Consider the following 15577-nt stretch of genomic DNA (forward strand, 5'->3'; position numbering starts at 1 on the left):
ATGCATAGATTATCTTGTCTTGAAATGATTCTTTATTGTCATGATGTATAATTGAGGCAGAGTGACTGTGTGATTGCCAGTTTCTAGTTGTTCAGAAATAATTGAGTTACTGTGCTCTGTCAGAAAATATAGATAAAACGGCCTGTGGGGAAAATAGTTTACAAATATGAAAAATATGGAAACTGCAGATGTGTATGAAAGAGTTGTATCTCAGTTTTTATCTAAGTTTTGTGTGCTCTCTAATAGCCTACTCTTGGAAAGACCAAGTCAAGAGGTTTGTCATGTCCAGGACCTGACTTTGTTTATGGGACACCGACCACAGTCCAGGATGGAGGCGTGCCAGAGGGTAGGTGACAGAAAATGTTTGAACTTTCAAAAAAATTGACACTGTTTATCTGGAGTAGTTTTGTATCATTGCCTTCACACTCATCACACAAAGATAAAAACTAATATAAAATCTCTGCATCTACACTAACTCAAAGTCTTTTATTAATGCATTCAACATCCTCCGACCCCACACCCCACTTCCCATCAAATCTTGTGACAGGATGATGTCACAATACATTTCTTAAGAAAGTGTCCCCTCAGGCACTAAGCCTGTGCTGTCACTGTGCTCCTTTTAGCACACTCGCTAAACTGTGCCCGTCTTCTGTGCTGCTCTGTCTGTGGCTCCCCTGTCTAACACTTTAATTATGCACTTCCAATGGATGGCAGACAATGATTGCAGTGTCAAGCCGTCTCCCTTATACAGTCCCGTGAACTATGATGCAGTTCTAGGTCAAGGTTACACTGTCATGCCTATCTAAGATTACTCAACACAAATCCTAATGTAACTATTATTGTGGAAAACACCAAAACCAGCCCTTTGGTTGGTTTTGAACATGCCAACCAGAGCTCTGCTGGAGCCCAAGCCATTATGATGTTATTTACCTTATGCCAGAAGAGTAGATCTGCCAGTCACTAAAGCCAGTTAACAGTTCTCTCTCTCTCTCTCCCTCTCTTTTCAGCCATCTCCAGCTGGCAAACTCACACTATGTCCACAAGAAACAGGATGGCTGAGAGGGATTTTATTGCCCTTAACCGAGAGGGTGTCAAGACAGGATTGGTTACTGCTAAAGAGCTGCACCAGTACCGTGCCACCCACGACATCAGGCGCCAGCCACTGACCAGAGAGAGCTTTCGCAGGTCTGCTCCACCTCGCATACCACCAGATTCTTTGTTTGGTATTTCTAACAGGTAAGTGTGGGTGTTTCAAAAGTGTTTATAGAGGCCCAGCCTATTAAATGGTCAAGGGCCTCTTTAAATACACTATCGTCTTAACACATGCTCTGAAGATACAGTCATTATATTATTTTTCTTGCTAAATGACATTTATATTTCTATCTCGATAAATTTTGGCAACATTGTTTCAGGAATTTCTTTAATGTTATCATATCCTTGTGGAAAGGGATATTTTGAGTTGTGGCTTTATATATATACTGTATATAATGTATGTATGTATATATATATATATATATATATATATATATATATATATATATATATATATATATATATACTATATATACACACACACACATACATTTATATGTATATACACTACCGGTCGAAAGTTTTGAAACACTTGACTGAAATGTTTCACATGATCTTAAAAATCTTTTGATCTGAAGGCGTATGCTTAAATGTTTGAAATTAGTTTTGTAGACAAAAATATAATTGTGCCACCATATTAATTTATTTTATTATAAAACTAAAATTTAAATTAAAAAAAAAAGTTTTTGAAATTGATGACTTGGACCAAATAATAAAGAAAAGCAGCCAATAAGTGCCCAACATAGATGGGAACTCCTTCAATACTGTTTAAAAGTATCCCAGGGTGATACCTCAAGAAGTTGGTTGAGAAAATGTCAAGAGTACATGTCTGCAAATTCTAGGCGAAGGGTGACTACTTTGAAGATGCTAAAATATAACACAGTTTTGATTTATTTTGGATTTTGTTTAGTCACAACATAATTCCCATTGTTCCATTTATGTTATTCCATAGTTTTAATGACTTTACTATTATTCTAAAATGTGAGAAAAAAAAAAATTATAATAAAGAATAAGTGTTTCAAAACTTTTGACCGGTAGTGTATATATATATATATATATATATATATATATACTACTGTATATAGATGATAGATAGATAGATAGATAGATAGATAGAAAGAAAGAAAGAAGTCCAAAATTAACTTTTTGCCACACTTGCCAATGGCGGGGGAATTAAGAAATTTTACTAGCCATAAATATGTCTTTCTGCCCATGAAACTGTATTTTGCATTATTTTAATAATTTAAAAAAAAATCATACTTACAACATGAATTATTTATCTGTTTTTCCTTATTTTTTTGCAGACAGTAAAGGGCAGTATGTCACTCGCATCATCATATGTGAGATGAGTCTCTATACGAAACTGCATCTGTCACAAAACCTTTAAGACCCATAGTAATTTTTCTCCTCTCATTTTTGTTTTGCCGGTTTCACATGGAGCTAAGGAGAAAAAAGGCATTCTAAATACTGTGATTACTGAGATAAAAGTTGTTAGAAGAGGCATGAGTCACAACAGATGTTTACTTTAATACATGATTTGTATGTCATTGATTTTAATTGCTTGCATTGCTTACATCAGAAAGGGTCAGACTATAGTTCTTATAATTTAACTTAATCCATGTATAACATTGGAGTTTCTCATTAAGTTACCAACCAATAGGCAACAAAGTCTGGCTAACTGTTTACTTGCCAAAGTGAATATTTACTCACATTTAGGGCTTGGCAAGTGTTTATTTTGGACTCTGTACATACTAAATACCGGCAGTGTTATCAACTATGACTTTATGGGGGCCTGGGTAGCTCAGCAAGTAAAGATGCTGACTACCACACCTGGAGTCGAAAGTTTGAATAGCAACCAATTGGCCTGGTTGCTAGGGTGGGTAGAGTCACGTTGGGTCAACCTCCTCATGGTCACTATAATGTGGTTCTTACTCTCGGTGGGGCACGTGGCGAGTTGTGTGTGGATGCTGCGGAGAATAGCGTGAGCCTCCACACGCACTAGGTCTCCACAGTAATGCGCTCAACAAGCCACATGATAAGATGATAGTGTTTCAGCACATGATAAGATGACAGTGCCAATAGTGATAACAGCTGCTTGTATGCAGAGAGCATTAACGCTAGAAATGCGTTCACCATCACAGAGTACGACGTGAGAAAGGCTTTCAAGAGAGTGAACATCTGGAAGGCAGCAGGACCAGATGGAATCTCAGGTCGGGTTCTCAGAGCCTGCGCTGACCAGCTAGCACCGGTGTTCACAGAGATATTCAACCTCTCCCTGGAACAGTCAGTAATTCCAACCTGCTTTAAACAGTCCATCATTGTTCCTGTCCCGAAAAAACCCCAACATTCCTGCCTTAATGACTATCGTCCTGTAGCACTGACCTCAAATGTGATGAAGTGCTTTGAAAGACTGGTCAGAGACTTCATCACCTCCTCACTACCTGATACCCTGGATCCCTTACAGTTCGCTTACCATCCAAATCGCTCAACGAACGATGCCATCACACATCTCCTCCACACAGTCCTAGATCATCTGGACAAGAGGAAGGTAAATTATGTTAAAATGCTGTTTGTTGATTACAGTTCAGCTTTTAATACTATAATTCCTTCTAAACTCACCACCAAGTTGGAGGACTTAGGATTTAGTCCATCTTTGTGTCAGTGGATCTCCAACTTCCTGACTGACTGGCCACAAGCAGTAAGGGTGGGCAGACATGTCTCACCCCCCTTCACCCTCAGCACTGGAGCCCCCCAGGGTTGTGTTCTAAGCCCCCTGCTGTACTCATTGAACACTTATGACTGTGTGGCCACTTCCAACTCCACTACCATTGTCAAGTTTGCTTACGACACTGTTGTGGTGGGCCTGATCTCTGATAATGACAAGAGGGCCTATCTGCAAGAGATCAAAGGCCTGGAGGACTGGTGCCAGGAGAACAACATCCTTTTGAATGTCAGCAAGACAAAGGAGCTGATAGTGGACTTCAGCACAAAGCAAGCAAGGAACAATCACCCCATTATGATCAATGGGGCCACAGTAGAGAGAGTGGACAGTTTCCGAAATCTTGGCATACATATCTCACACGATCTGTCATCGACCTGCCACTTTAACACCATGGTGAAGAAGGCCCGTCAGCGTCTTTACCACCTTAGGTGCTTAAAGGACTTTAAACTGCCCTCTATGGTGCTAAAAAATGTTTACACTGGCACCATTGAGAGCATCCTGACAGAAAACATCACAGCCTGGTTTAAAAACTGCACAAAACAAGATAGACTGGCTCTACAAAGAGTGGTGCGATCAGCTGAGCGCATCACCCACATCAAACTCCCTGACCTGCTGTCCATCTACAGCAAACGATGCTGGACCAAAGCCAGGAAGATCATGAAAGACTTCAGCCATCCTAATAATGGACTCTTCTCTTTGTTGTGGTCAGGGAAACGTTTCCACTCCCTGATGGCCAAAAAGAGAGAATGAGAAGGAGCTTCTTTCCCCAGGCCATCCGTGTCCTGAATCAAGGACAACACCAGGACTAGTTTCACTATTCAACACCATACACTTGAAGCAATATTAAACATTTTAGTTGTAATTTAAAAATTTTTTTTTACTTCTATTTTTATTCCTTATCTATATATTTATTTATTTTTTTATCGTAAATTGGGGGGAGAAAAGTCATACCAAGAATTTCACTACATGTTGTACTGTGCATGGTTATGTATGTGACTAATAAAACTTGAAACTTGAAGATGCGTGGATTGATGGTCTCAGACGAGAAGACAACTGAGATTCATTCTCCGCCACCTGGATTGAGGCAAGTCACTACGCCACCACGAGGACTTAGAGCGCATTGGGAATTTGGCATGCCAAATTGGGGAGAAAAGGGGAGAAAAATATGTGAGTCTTAAGGGTGCAGTAGACTGACAGTGCCCAAGTTTTTAATAGGTTAAAAGAACTTAAACACCAGTGAGGTAATAAAATCACAATGACCACAACTGGGATAAATACCATTATGGTTTTGTCTCTAAACTCTCAAACAAATGCTGCACCGCAGAGACGGCTATTAAAGGAATAGTTCACCCCAAAAGGAAAATTCTCTCATCATTTACTCACCCTTAGGCCATCCAAGATGCGTGTGACTTTCTTTCTTCTGCAGAACATAATTTTTTTTTTTTTTTTTTTAAAGAATATATCAGTTCTGTAGATCCATACATTGCAAGTGAATGGTGACCAAAACTCTGAATTGCCAAAAAGCATATAAAGGCAGCATAAATGTAATCCATATGACTCCAGTAGTTAAATCCATGTCTTTTGAAGCTATGTAATAGGTGTGGGTGAGAATCAGGTCAATATATGAGTCCTTTTTAGTACAAATCTCTTTCACTTCCACATTCTTCTTCTATTGTTCTTTGAACATTCGCATTCTTCTTGCATATTGCCACCTACTGGTTGGGGTTGGTCAAAGGCGAAGATTTATAGTAAAAGAGGATTTAAATATTGATCTGTTTCTCACCCACACTTATTAAATTGCTTCTGAAGACATGGATTTAACCACTGGAGTGGTTTGGATTACTTTATGCTGCCTTTATGTGCTTTCTGTAGCTTCAAAGTTCTGACCAACATTCACTTGCATTGTATGGACCTACAGAGATGAGAAATTCTTCTAAAAATATTAATTTGTGTTCTGCAGAATAAAGAATGTCATACACATCTGGGATGGCACGAGGGTGAGTAAATGATGAGAATTTCCATTTGTGGTTGAACTATATCTTTAAATCAGAAAAAGAAAAGCATTAATCTTACTGAGAATGACTGTCAGCACTAATCAAAAGGAAAAGTTTTATTGACAAGTGAATAGTCAATGCTTAGAGAGATAGAGAGAAAGAAAAATTATGTTACGCTGCCATCTCTATTTATTGACATTTTAATGACATCACCATCTCTTTCTGTCTGTCTTTGTCTTATTCTTCTCTCTGTTTATATCTCCCACCCAGCCTCATGTCAGAGGTAGGATTGGAAGTATGGGAAAGTATTAAAACACTCAAAACCTCTTGACACAGAACATTAAGATTTTTTTTATTATAATTTTTTTTAATTCAGCCACAAAGCTCATTTTTATTGTGACAAGAAATATAATAAAAAGTTATAGGGATATATTGAGAGAGCAGATTCTGTATGGTATGGGTGGCTGTTGCTCAGTTTTGAAAGTATTTCTGGGCCTCTTGTTTTAGTGGATGAGGCAAAAAGGAGGAAAGTGGTTGAGGTAGGTGAACAGATATAACAGGGAGATCTTTTAGCTCTATGCCCATTGAGATGTGACATGAGCACTCTGCTGAGAGCAGAGGTTGGATTATTACAGCGGTCACAATGCCACAAGCTCCCTTCTCTTTTTCCTTCTCTGCCTCCTTTTTTGCTCTTGTCCTCTTGGGCCTTGATACTGTTGAAATGGAGCTGAATTATTTAACTGAAAACATAGCTCTGTCTCCAGACTTTCTCCCTCTCTCTCTCTCTCTCTCACACACACACACACACTTGATGTTGATACATCCAGTGTGAAAAAGTGATGAGTGAGAGTGTGTTTTAAGAGGCAGTCAGGAGGAAGGAGGGCTAAAGCAATGAGAGGTAAGATCAGGGGCCCTCAGGGACTTGTTTAGCCCTGCACTCTATCCATCAAAAGCTGTTTGCCATTGCCACGGTCAGTCCTAATGAGAGTGCACTAGGAACCTTGCACAAAATGTCACCATCCTCATACGCACACATGCACACATTAAATAAAGCCGCAGACATACAAACCAGAGCAACGATACTACACCTAGATATGTCTATTCAAGATTTAAGAATGCTGGTTTTATAACTTTACACCTGGCAGTTCTGGACAGAGCCAATAACAAACACTAGAGTCAAATATCAGTGAAAGGACAGTGCTCAGCATTCCTCTGCACTCAGTGTTAGGGTGATTGGGAATTAGAAGTCTCTTTTAGCAGCCTGTTCAAACGCATTAGGATGGTGAGCCAGTGATCAGTGAGACATGTGGTATGTACTAATAAAGCAATAATGCTAACATTATAGGGTAGAGTGGAGGGAGAGCCACATATTACTGGAGATTATGAGTCTGATATACTACTTACATTACTCAAATATTGCACATGGATAGACAGCCTCTGTGGATGACAGTATGCTGCATGGCAGCATAAATAAATTGTTCAATGTGAGATTGCTTTGATGCATGAAATACAAAGCAGGTGATTAATATGAGGGAATTGTTTTGTTCCAATTTAGACCATCTACCCCAATCTCAGAGCTCATGGAGTATAAGTATGCTCAGAGATGGCTGGAAGAGCAACAGGCAAAGGACAGAGTCCTACAGGCTCACCAGCTCAAGAAGGTCAGTAGAAGCATGAGAGAAATTACTTTAATATTGACCTGAGCTCTTATGACAAAAGTAAATTGTTATGTATTTAGACACTTTTGGACTTAAAATGTATGACTTGCACTGGATTACACTTGATCTGCCCCTTAAAGATTCCTTTTGTTGGTGAAACCAAATGTATCCAGATTGATTCAGTCATATTAAATCACATTTCCGACTTGAATAAAACCAATTGATTTAGATGTTACCACATGAAGCACATTTTTAGTTTGCCTGACAAAACATATAAAATCAAGTGGCACCTGCAAACAAATTATTCTAGAGCTTTTCTCAGAACTAACATCACTTTTCTGAGCCATATTAGCAGTTACTTTTAACCACCTGGTGTCATGGTCATTTTTAGTGGATGTACTGTATGAAGTCAGTTCCCCTTACGTTCACACAGGTGCCCTTGCAGAGTGACCACAGGTGTAATTCATCACAATATATTATTAATTTTGATCAATATTTATTTTATTTTTTCATTTGAAACCTAAAAACTTTTTTTTTTTTTAAAGATGTTTTGGTTTAAAAGTGTGCTTGTGATATCTTTCTTTAAAATAAATGACACTTGGTATATTAATGTATGTGTGTGAATACTTTTTGGGGCCACTATTTTTTTAAGTGTCTATTGAATCTACCCAATCTACCCATTTTTTTTTCACAGGTTCAGCTTGGACGTATACAGGATACACGAACAACTGTCCTCCGCAAGAGTCGCCCCTTGCCCGAGGCCCCATCCATGTGGAAACTGCCTCGTTTCCAGCAGGTGAAAGTTCCCTCAGTCCCCAGAATGTACTTTTACTGTTATGTTTGTTCTATTTAAAGGAATTTTCCAGGTTCAATATAAATGAAGCTCAATCGACAGCATTTGTGGCATAATATTGTTTACCACAAAAATAATTTTGACTTGTCCCTCCTTTTCTTAAATAAAAATCTTGGTTCCAGTGAGGCACTTACAATGAAAGTTAATGGGGGCCAATTTTTTTATGTTAAAATACTCACTGTTTCAAAAGTATTGCTAAAGACATAAACAAGATACACCGATCAGCCACAATATTAAAACCACCTGCCTAATATTGCGTCCCCTTCATGCTGCTAAAACAGCGCCAACCAGCATCTCATAATAGCATTCTGAGATGCTGTTCTTCTCACCACAAATGTACAGAGCGGTTATCTGAGTTACAGTAGACTTTGTCAGTTCAAACCAGTCTAGCCATTCTCTGTTGACCTCTCTCATCAACAAGGCATTTCCGTCCACAGAACTGTTGCTCACTGGATGTTTTTTATTTTTGGCACCATTCAGAGTAAATTCTAGAGACTGTTGTGCGTGAAAATCAGGAGATCAGCAGTTACAGAAATACTCAAACCAGCCCATCTGGCACCAACAATCATCCATGTAATTATCTAATCAACCAATGGTGTGGCAGCAGTGCAGTGCACCCAACCATCAGAATGGGGAAAAAAATGTGATCTCAGTGATTTGGACTGTGGCATGATTTTGGTGACACGAGGGTGACCTACACAATATTAGGCGGGTGGTTTTAATGTTGTGACTGATCGGTGTATGCGTTAACATGATTTTAGTATGATAAAATCACTTGCTAACCTTTTCTGTGTAAAGTTTTAGCCAATTTTATAACTTTGTTGCCATCATGATGTAATGTCAACAAGCCCGAAAACAACTGTAAAAATTATGATTTAAACAACTTTACAGCTCAAATAATACACAAGTTTTAACAGAAGAATTAATCTAAGTCCTTTTATAAAATTATAAGGTTCACATTTTTGCCTTTAAACCCTCCAAAAATTGGCCCCATTCATTTCCATTGTAAGTGCCTCACTGAAACTCAGATTTTTGCTTTAATTGTATTGAACTCTGAATATTCCTTTAAGAAGTCTACACATTTTCAAATAATACAAACATATGTATTCATGGTTCTTTGATTCTCCTGCAGCAAACTTTATTCATTGTTTGTAATTTTATATATTTATATTTTTCATCCAAAGGCTTAGTTGACTTTCACTGGAAGGGTAATAATAATCAAGATCAATGCACTGTGTGTGTGTGTGTACTGAGAGTGCATGTGTAGTGACACAGAGAGAAGAGGATGTCTTGCTGAAATATCTACACTGAAAGTAATGATATCTGCCTCAAGCCCTTACGATTGTTCAAACATACACTAGCCTCTTCAGTTTTGGTCCCTCTGCTAGCCTTAACGTCTGTCTAATGCAAAATCACCTATTAAATCAAAAGTGCTTTGTTTTTAGCAGTCTTTAGCACTGACAAGCAGACTATTGTCATGACAGCTTTACCTGTCTAAGAAAATTCTCCATTGACAATCCCCAATGCTTCCAATTATGAAGGAATCAGACTCCTGCTGGGCTAATGATGGCCTTTACACTCTATAAAACACATCCCAACACACATTTGCAAGCACTGACGGAACACCAAATACATGGGCACAAGCCACAGTATATACATTAACTGACAGGGCTGTAACAGATGTAGGCACACAAAAACCTACACATACTAACATGGACACACATAAACCTGTAGTTATGAATGTATTTCCATTGCTGCAAGGCACATGCATATGGCTAAACACACATATTTTGTTTATATTGTACATAAAATTTCCCTCCCACACACATTTACATCCTATACTGATATTTTTTCCCCTTTTAACTCTTTGCCTGCTCTTCTCCATCTTATTTTCCACATAGTCTGGATCTCCCCCCAACCCCAACCCCACAACATGCACACACACACACCCCGTGGCTGCCTGTCCTGTCGTCCACCCTCGGTGGGCTCTAATGAGGGAAGGAGAGTGTTATTTTGGTTTCACACCTGTACTAAATTCTCTCTTATATGACAGCTGATGGAGAGAGAGAGGAGCGTTAACCTTATAAAAGATTTATCTCTGCTCATTACAGCCTGTCAGGTAGCTGTACTGATAGCATTGGGTTCGACATTTGCATCGTTGACTCTCTTCTTCATTCTACACTCATTTTCTTCATTACTGTTGTTTGTTTGTTTGTAATGTCATCTTCTCTTACGTCTCTTTCATTCCACCTTTGTTAAGATGTGTGTTCCTACTCTTTAATTCAAAAAGGTTTGGAGGTGTCAAAAGTGTTTGTGAAAGGCAACAGATTTTTTTTATAATAAAAAAGGAAAAACATAACAAACAAGTAAATATATTGAACAAAAGATTCAGTCTGTTTTGGCTGTTTAGATGGATTTGATTAAGGCTTGTATTGGAGTGATTTCTTATTGTTTGATACCTCACTCAAACATTTAAAACATGCCATAAACAAAGTAGCCTTTGGAAGATATTAAACAAAAATGTATGTATTGGCTACAATTCACAATTACATTAATGTTCCCTTTGTTAAAGGGGTTCATTAATGACTAATAAGTTATTAACAAATCTAATATAAATCATTAGTATGCAGTTCTAACAACATGGATAAACATGGGTGACTTTCTTGCAATATTTGTCAAATAATGAGCATTTTAACGTACATGTTATAAATGCTTAATAAATGCACTTATTCATACTTAAATATATATATAAAACACAAATGCCGTAATTCATAGCAAAAACTAATATTATAGTGAGATGAATAGAATGGATTGTAATCTCACTATTATGGGGCTATTATTGAATAAGTGTTAAGCATTTATAACATTTGAGGTAAAATGACTCACTAATTGGCAGGTTTTCCATGAAAGTCACCCTTTTATGCATCTTCTATCAACGATTTATAATGCATTTGTAAAGGATTTATTAGTCATTAATGAACCAATTTATAAACCTTTAACAAAGGGAACATTAATGTAATGTGTTACCAATATATTTTATACACACTGGCTGACAGATCTGGTGTTTTAAGCCATTGTTCAAATAGAAAATGTGCTGTGCCTACAAGTTCTTATTTTTATTTAATTCCTTTCCTGTCAGTATACATTTTATGTACCAGCTTAGATACAACAGAGAAACGAAAAACATGGGAAAGGCATATACTGTATACTGCTTTTTACAAGGGTCTGTTTAATCTTCAACTATTCTATTATAGCTACACTTTTAAGTCTCAATACAGAATGTCTTCCATGATCCAACAATGCCATTCATGTTAGTCATACTTTTCCCGCTACTTTTTATTTCTATTGTTAATTGAACTGAAATAGGCCGTTCACTTTATTGCCAAATTTGCTTAACCAGATCAGATTAGAGATTATGTTTTTTCTTCTCTTTTATGTATTTATGTATATCACAAACCACACACTGGTGCTGGATCTGGGCTATCCAACACTCACCCTACCTGGACAACTCCCCAGTGCATAAAATATAAGAGTAAAAATATATATATACTGTCTGTCTTGTGTTTTGCAGGTCAGGCCAGCTTTGGACACCTTTCGAGATCCTGAAGCCAGGAAAAGAGCCATGGGTGCCCACTACGCCGAGTCTGCAAGTAGAAGAGGGATTCTGGGGCAAGGCACTTACACAGTGGATTGACAGGGATTGCGGTTATTACATGTACATCTCAATGCTTCTGTTGATCAGGCTACTTTTTGAAGTATTATTCCCTTAATAAATTGTGCCGCTCAAGAAATGTGGTCTTTATTTGTTTACTTCATGCTGTATGAACAACTAAATATATAAGCCACAAATAACTCTCACAATTTAGACCAGTGCCCCTTTAAAAAAAAAAAAATCTGAAAAAGTTTAGAATATTTATTTTTTTCCTGAATAAATATTCTAAATGAAAAACATAGTACCTTGTGCTGGATCCATATGTCACGTTTTACGTGTCTGTGATTTATTTAAGGGGAAAGAGGATTATTTTTTCTCCCCCTCCCACAACTCATACGTGATCATCACCCCCTAAAAAACATCTTTTAACCAATAACGACGTGGGGTTCAGGACAAACGCGGAACGGACACCTTTAAAAGCTTGTTCCTCCTGTATTGGTTGCTTCCTTGAGGGTGTCAATTTCAGATCTTGAGGATCAAACACTCCTGTGTTTATACTCTGTTACACAGGTTTAGTTCTCGCTGACCTGGTGCAGAACTTTACACATCAGCGTCAGCTTTGGGTCACTACGAGGATTTAAGGGGGGTTAGCATTGATATATTTGTAGTTTTATGCCTAAAAAGCCTGAAGAGTTGTACATTTTTAAGTTTACGAATATTTTTAGAATGAGTGCTGACACAGTTCCTCTCGTCTTGTGTGCGGATGAATAGTTGTACCTGTCCTTGGTGCTGAAACTGACCTGTGCGTGTTACGGATTCGCCTTTTGCGCTTCACTTTGAGGAACTGCATGAGAACAATTTGCACAAAACTGAGCTGCAATTAAAAACTGTAAAAGGACCTGGAACAAATCAATCTTTAAAATAGAGTGGACTTTGTGCCTTCTTGCTGGGACAGGATCAAAAAGAGGTTGGTTGAGTTTTTAAGATCTGAGAAAAAAAGCCCAGAATGACGATCTAATTTTACAGGTTTGTACCTGCATATTTTCTCAGCTTTATTACCAAAAGCACGCCAGTTTTAGAAAGGACAAATGCTCATTTGATATTGATTCACGATGGAGATATCAACAAACGGGTCAAGCTTTGGGATCGAGTCGATACTTTCTCACAGATCCACCAGTCCGTGTGTTTCAAAGGGAGAATGCCGGTCTCCGGCGGAGTTGAGTCCGAGGACGGACTCGGACAGCGACTGCTCGTCGCCTCCCTCGCCGAGACGGAACTCTGTGGAAGACGCGGTGCAAAGACACGCGCGCAGTCTCGGACTGGACTCTCCTTTACAAATATCCCAGCAGCCACGAACAGTAACGTCCTCGTTCTTGATCAGAGACATACTAGCGGACTGTAAACCCCTGGCAGCCTGTGCTCCATATTCCAGTCATGGACAGTCAGCCCAAGATGCTGAATACTGCATGGACAAACTTCACAGCAATTCGTCCTCGGACAGCGAATACAGGGGTGAGACACACAAAATGTGTTTTTATTTGTAGGCTACATTTTTATAAATAAATATTGGATCAGTTGCTTAATAGTTAGACAACTGTATTATCAGTATACCAACAAAATTGGACGTAACAATGTTCATTAACATTTAGATGATAATTTCTTATTATGACGGTTTGTAGTTAGTTCAAAATATATAGGCCTATATATGATTACACACAATTCGTGTTGCATTTTTCTCAGGTTGAGAAACACTAAACAAAAAATTACAATACATAAATATAATACATGCAGTATGAAGGATGGTTTAAATTATTTTGCTGTTTAAAATAGAATGATCTAAAATAAAGATCACAAAACGAATTTTGAGTAAATATAGGCCACCTTGCTGGCAACCACAAAAAAAAAAAAAAAAAAAAAAAAAAAAAATACATATATATATATATATTTAATTGAGAACCAATCTCTGTTTTGAAGTTCATTAAAGGTAGCTCAAAATGTATTATAGTTGCAGAGGCTGAAATAATCATCAATATCAAATGTTGAGTCTTTAAATTCTCACCTTTGCAGCTCAGTTACGGAGATTATTTAGCCATTATATTTCTTATTTTGATGTAACTTCGTCTATAACATAGGCAAAACGTGTTAAATGTTCACGCTGAAACGTCCGTCTAAAGCACTGGATTTTTAAAATTAACAAATGATCTCCTAAAGAGAAATGTTATTCAAATTTGACATATAGACTTGAACTATGAATTTAAAGTTAAAGGTGTCGCAAATAGGCTGCGTGACCTCTAGTAAAAATAAATAATCGTAGCCAATAAATGGAACGTTTTTCAAATGTACATTTGTCGTTTATATATGCATGTTCTTTTCAGTGAAAGGTGAAGCTGATCGAGAAATCTCCAGCAGTAGGGACAGCCCAAGCTCCCGGCTGAAGAAGCCACGCAAAGCCCGCACTGCGTTCACTGATCACCAGCTGGCGCAGCTTGAGCGCAGCTTCGAGCGTCAGAGGTACCTGAGCGTGCAGGACAGGATGGAGCTGGCAGCGTCTCTCAACCTCACTGACACACAAGTCAAAACATGGTACCAAAACCGCAGGTAAGACGCTAACCAATATGTGGGCTACTTTTGTTTAGCAACACTTTGTACGCTTTTCTGAACTGTTTCTGAAACGTTTCAGAAATGTAGTTTTCTACTGTCTGCAAAAGAATTGCTAGTAGCGTTTGTTTTGTTGTTAAACTGTGAAAAAATTAAACCTCAATGGGAAAAAGTTGTGCATAGGCTACACAACAACGCACACACCACGAGCCCAACACGTTTAGTCATAAATAAATTAATGCGCGGTGGATCAATAATTTAGCTTCCGAGTAGTAATTAAACAATTGCCCTAATGATAAATTATTTACTTCAAATGGCTCTCTGCTGAGTGACAATTTGACAGATGAGTGTTCGACAGGATATTACACGGGTTAATTCTCGACGAAAGAACAAACACTGAAGTAGCAGACATTTATTGACCTTTTTTCACGTTCATAACATTGATTGCCTATCATAAAAAATAAAAATTCGCGAATTTAGAAATGGGCCTGTTTTTGAAAAATGACTCAAATTAGCCTTTTTTTTATTTTTTTATATATACAGAACGAAGTGGAAGCGGCAGACAGCAGTTGGACTCGAGCTCCTCGCTGAAGCAGGAAATTACTCGGCTCTTCAGAGAATGTTTCCATCGCCATATTTTTACCCACAAAGTCTGCTCTCCAACCTCGAACCAGGACCAGCGCTATATCTATACCGAGGGCCATCAGCGCCTCCGCCACCCGTTCAACGGCCTCTAGTACCGAGGATCCTCCTGCACAGTCTTCAGGGCGGCGGGGATCCAGCACCTCTCTCTGGAGTGATACCTCGACACACTCCGTGATGAACTGATTCAACCCGTCACACCTCCAAACTCAGGAACAGCAGGGTTGCGCTAGGAAAAACCCATGAAACAATAACTTCACGCGCAATAATACACTTTCCCAATGACTCCGACCAAAAGTTGAATGCAAACTATTTATTAAACTTTCAAATGCTGAAAAAGTGATCAGCAAAAAATATTTGACGAGG

At 38.3% G+C, this 15577-nt stretch overlaps 2 protein-coding genes across 3 annotated transcripts in view; both read left to right on the forward strand.

Annotated features, from left to right (window-relative positions):
- LOC127432443 (cilia- and flagella-associated protein 77-like) overlaps positions 1-12196 on the forward strand; it is a 28526-nt gene extending 16330 nt beyond the window's left edge. The window contains exons 3-7 of one of the 2 annotated variants that reach the window (XM_051683538.1): positions 247-346; positions 1008-1236; positions 7364-7469; positions 8161-8262; positions 11891-12196. In XM_051683538.1, coding sequence (XP_051539498.1) covers positions 247-346; positions 1008-1236; positions 7364-7469; positions 8161-8262; positions 11891-12013 — 660 coding nt within the window. In that variant the 3' untranslated portion in view covers positions 12014-12196. The remainder of the gene's footprint in view (positions 1-246; positions 347-1007; positions 1237-7363; positions 7470-8160; positions 8263-11890) is intronic. The other variant, XM_051683528.1, reaches the window with a different exon arrangement.
- An 887-nt stretch (positions 12197-13083) lies between these two features.
- On the forward strand, positions 13084-15449 carry LOC127432449 (barH-like 1 homeobox protein). The gene is made up of 3 exons (XM_051683552.1): positions 13084-13483; positions 14347-14569; positions 15113-15449. Exons 1-3 carry the CDS (start codon positions 13084-13086, stop codon positions 15387-15389), a joined length of 900 nt encoding a protein of 299 aa, XP_051539512.1. The 3' UTR covers positions 15390-15449.
- The last annotated feature ends 128 nt before the right edge of the window (positions 15450-15577 follow it).

The sequence above is a fragment of the Myxocyprinus asiaticus genome, chromosome 4 (genome assembly GCF_019703515.2).
Source record: "Myxocyprinus asiaticus isolate MX2 ecotype Aquarium Trade chromosome 4, UBuf_Myxa_2, whole genome shotgun sequence".
Taxonomy (NCBI): domain Eukaryota; kingdom Metazoa; phylum Chordata; class Actinopteri; order Cypriniformes; family Catostomidae; genus Myxocyprinus; species Myxocyprinus asiaticus.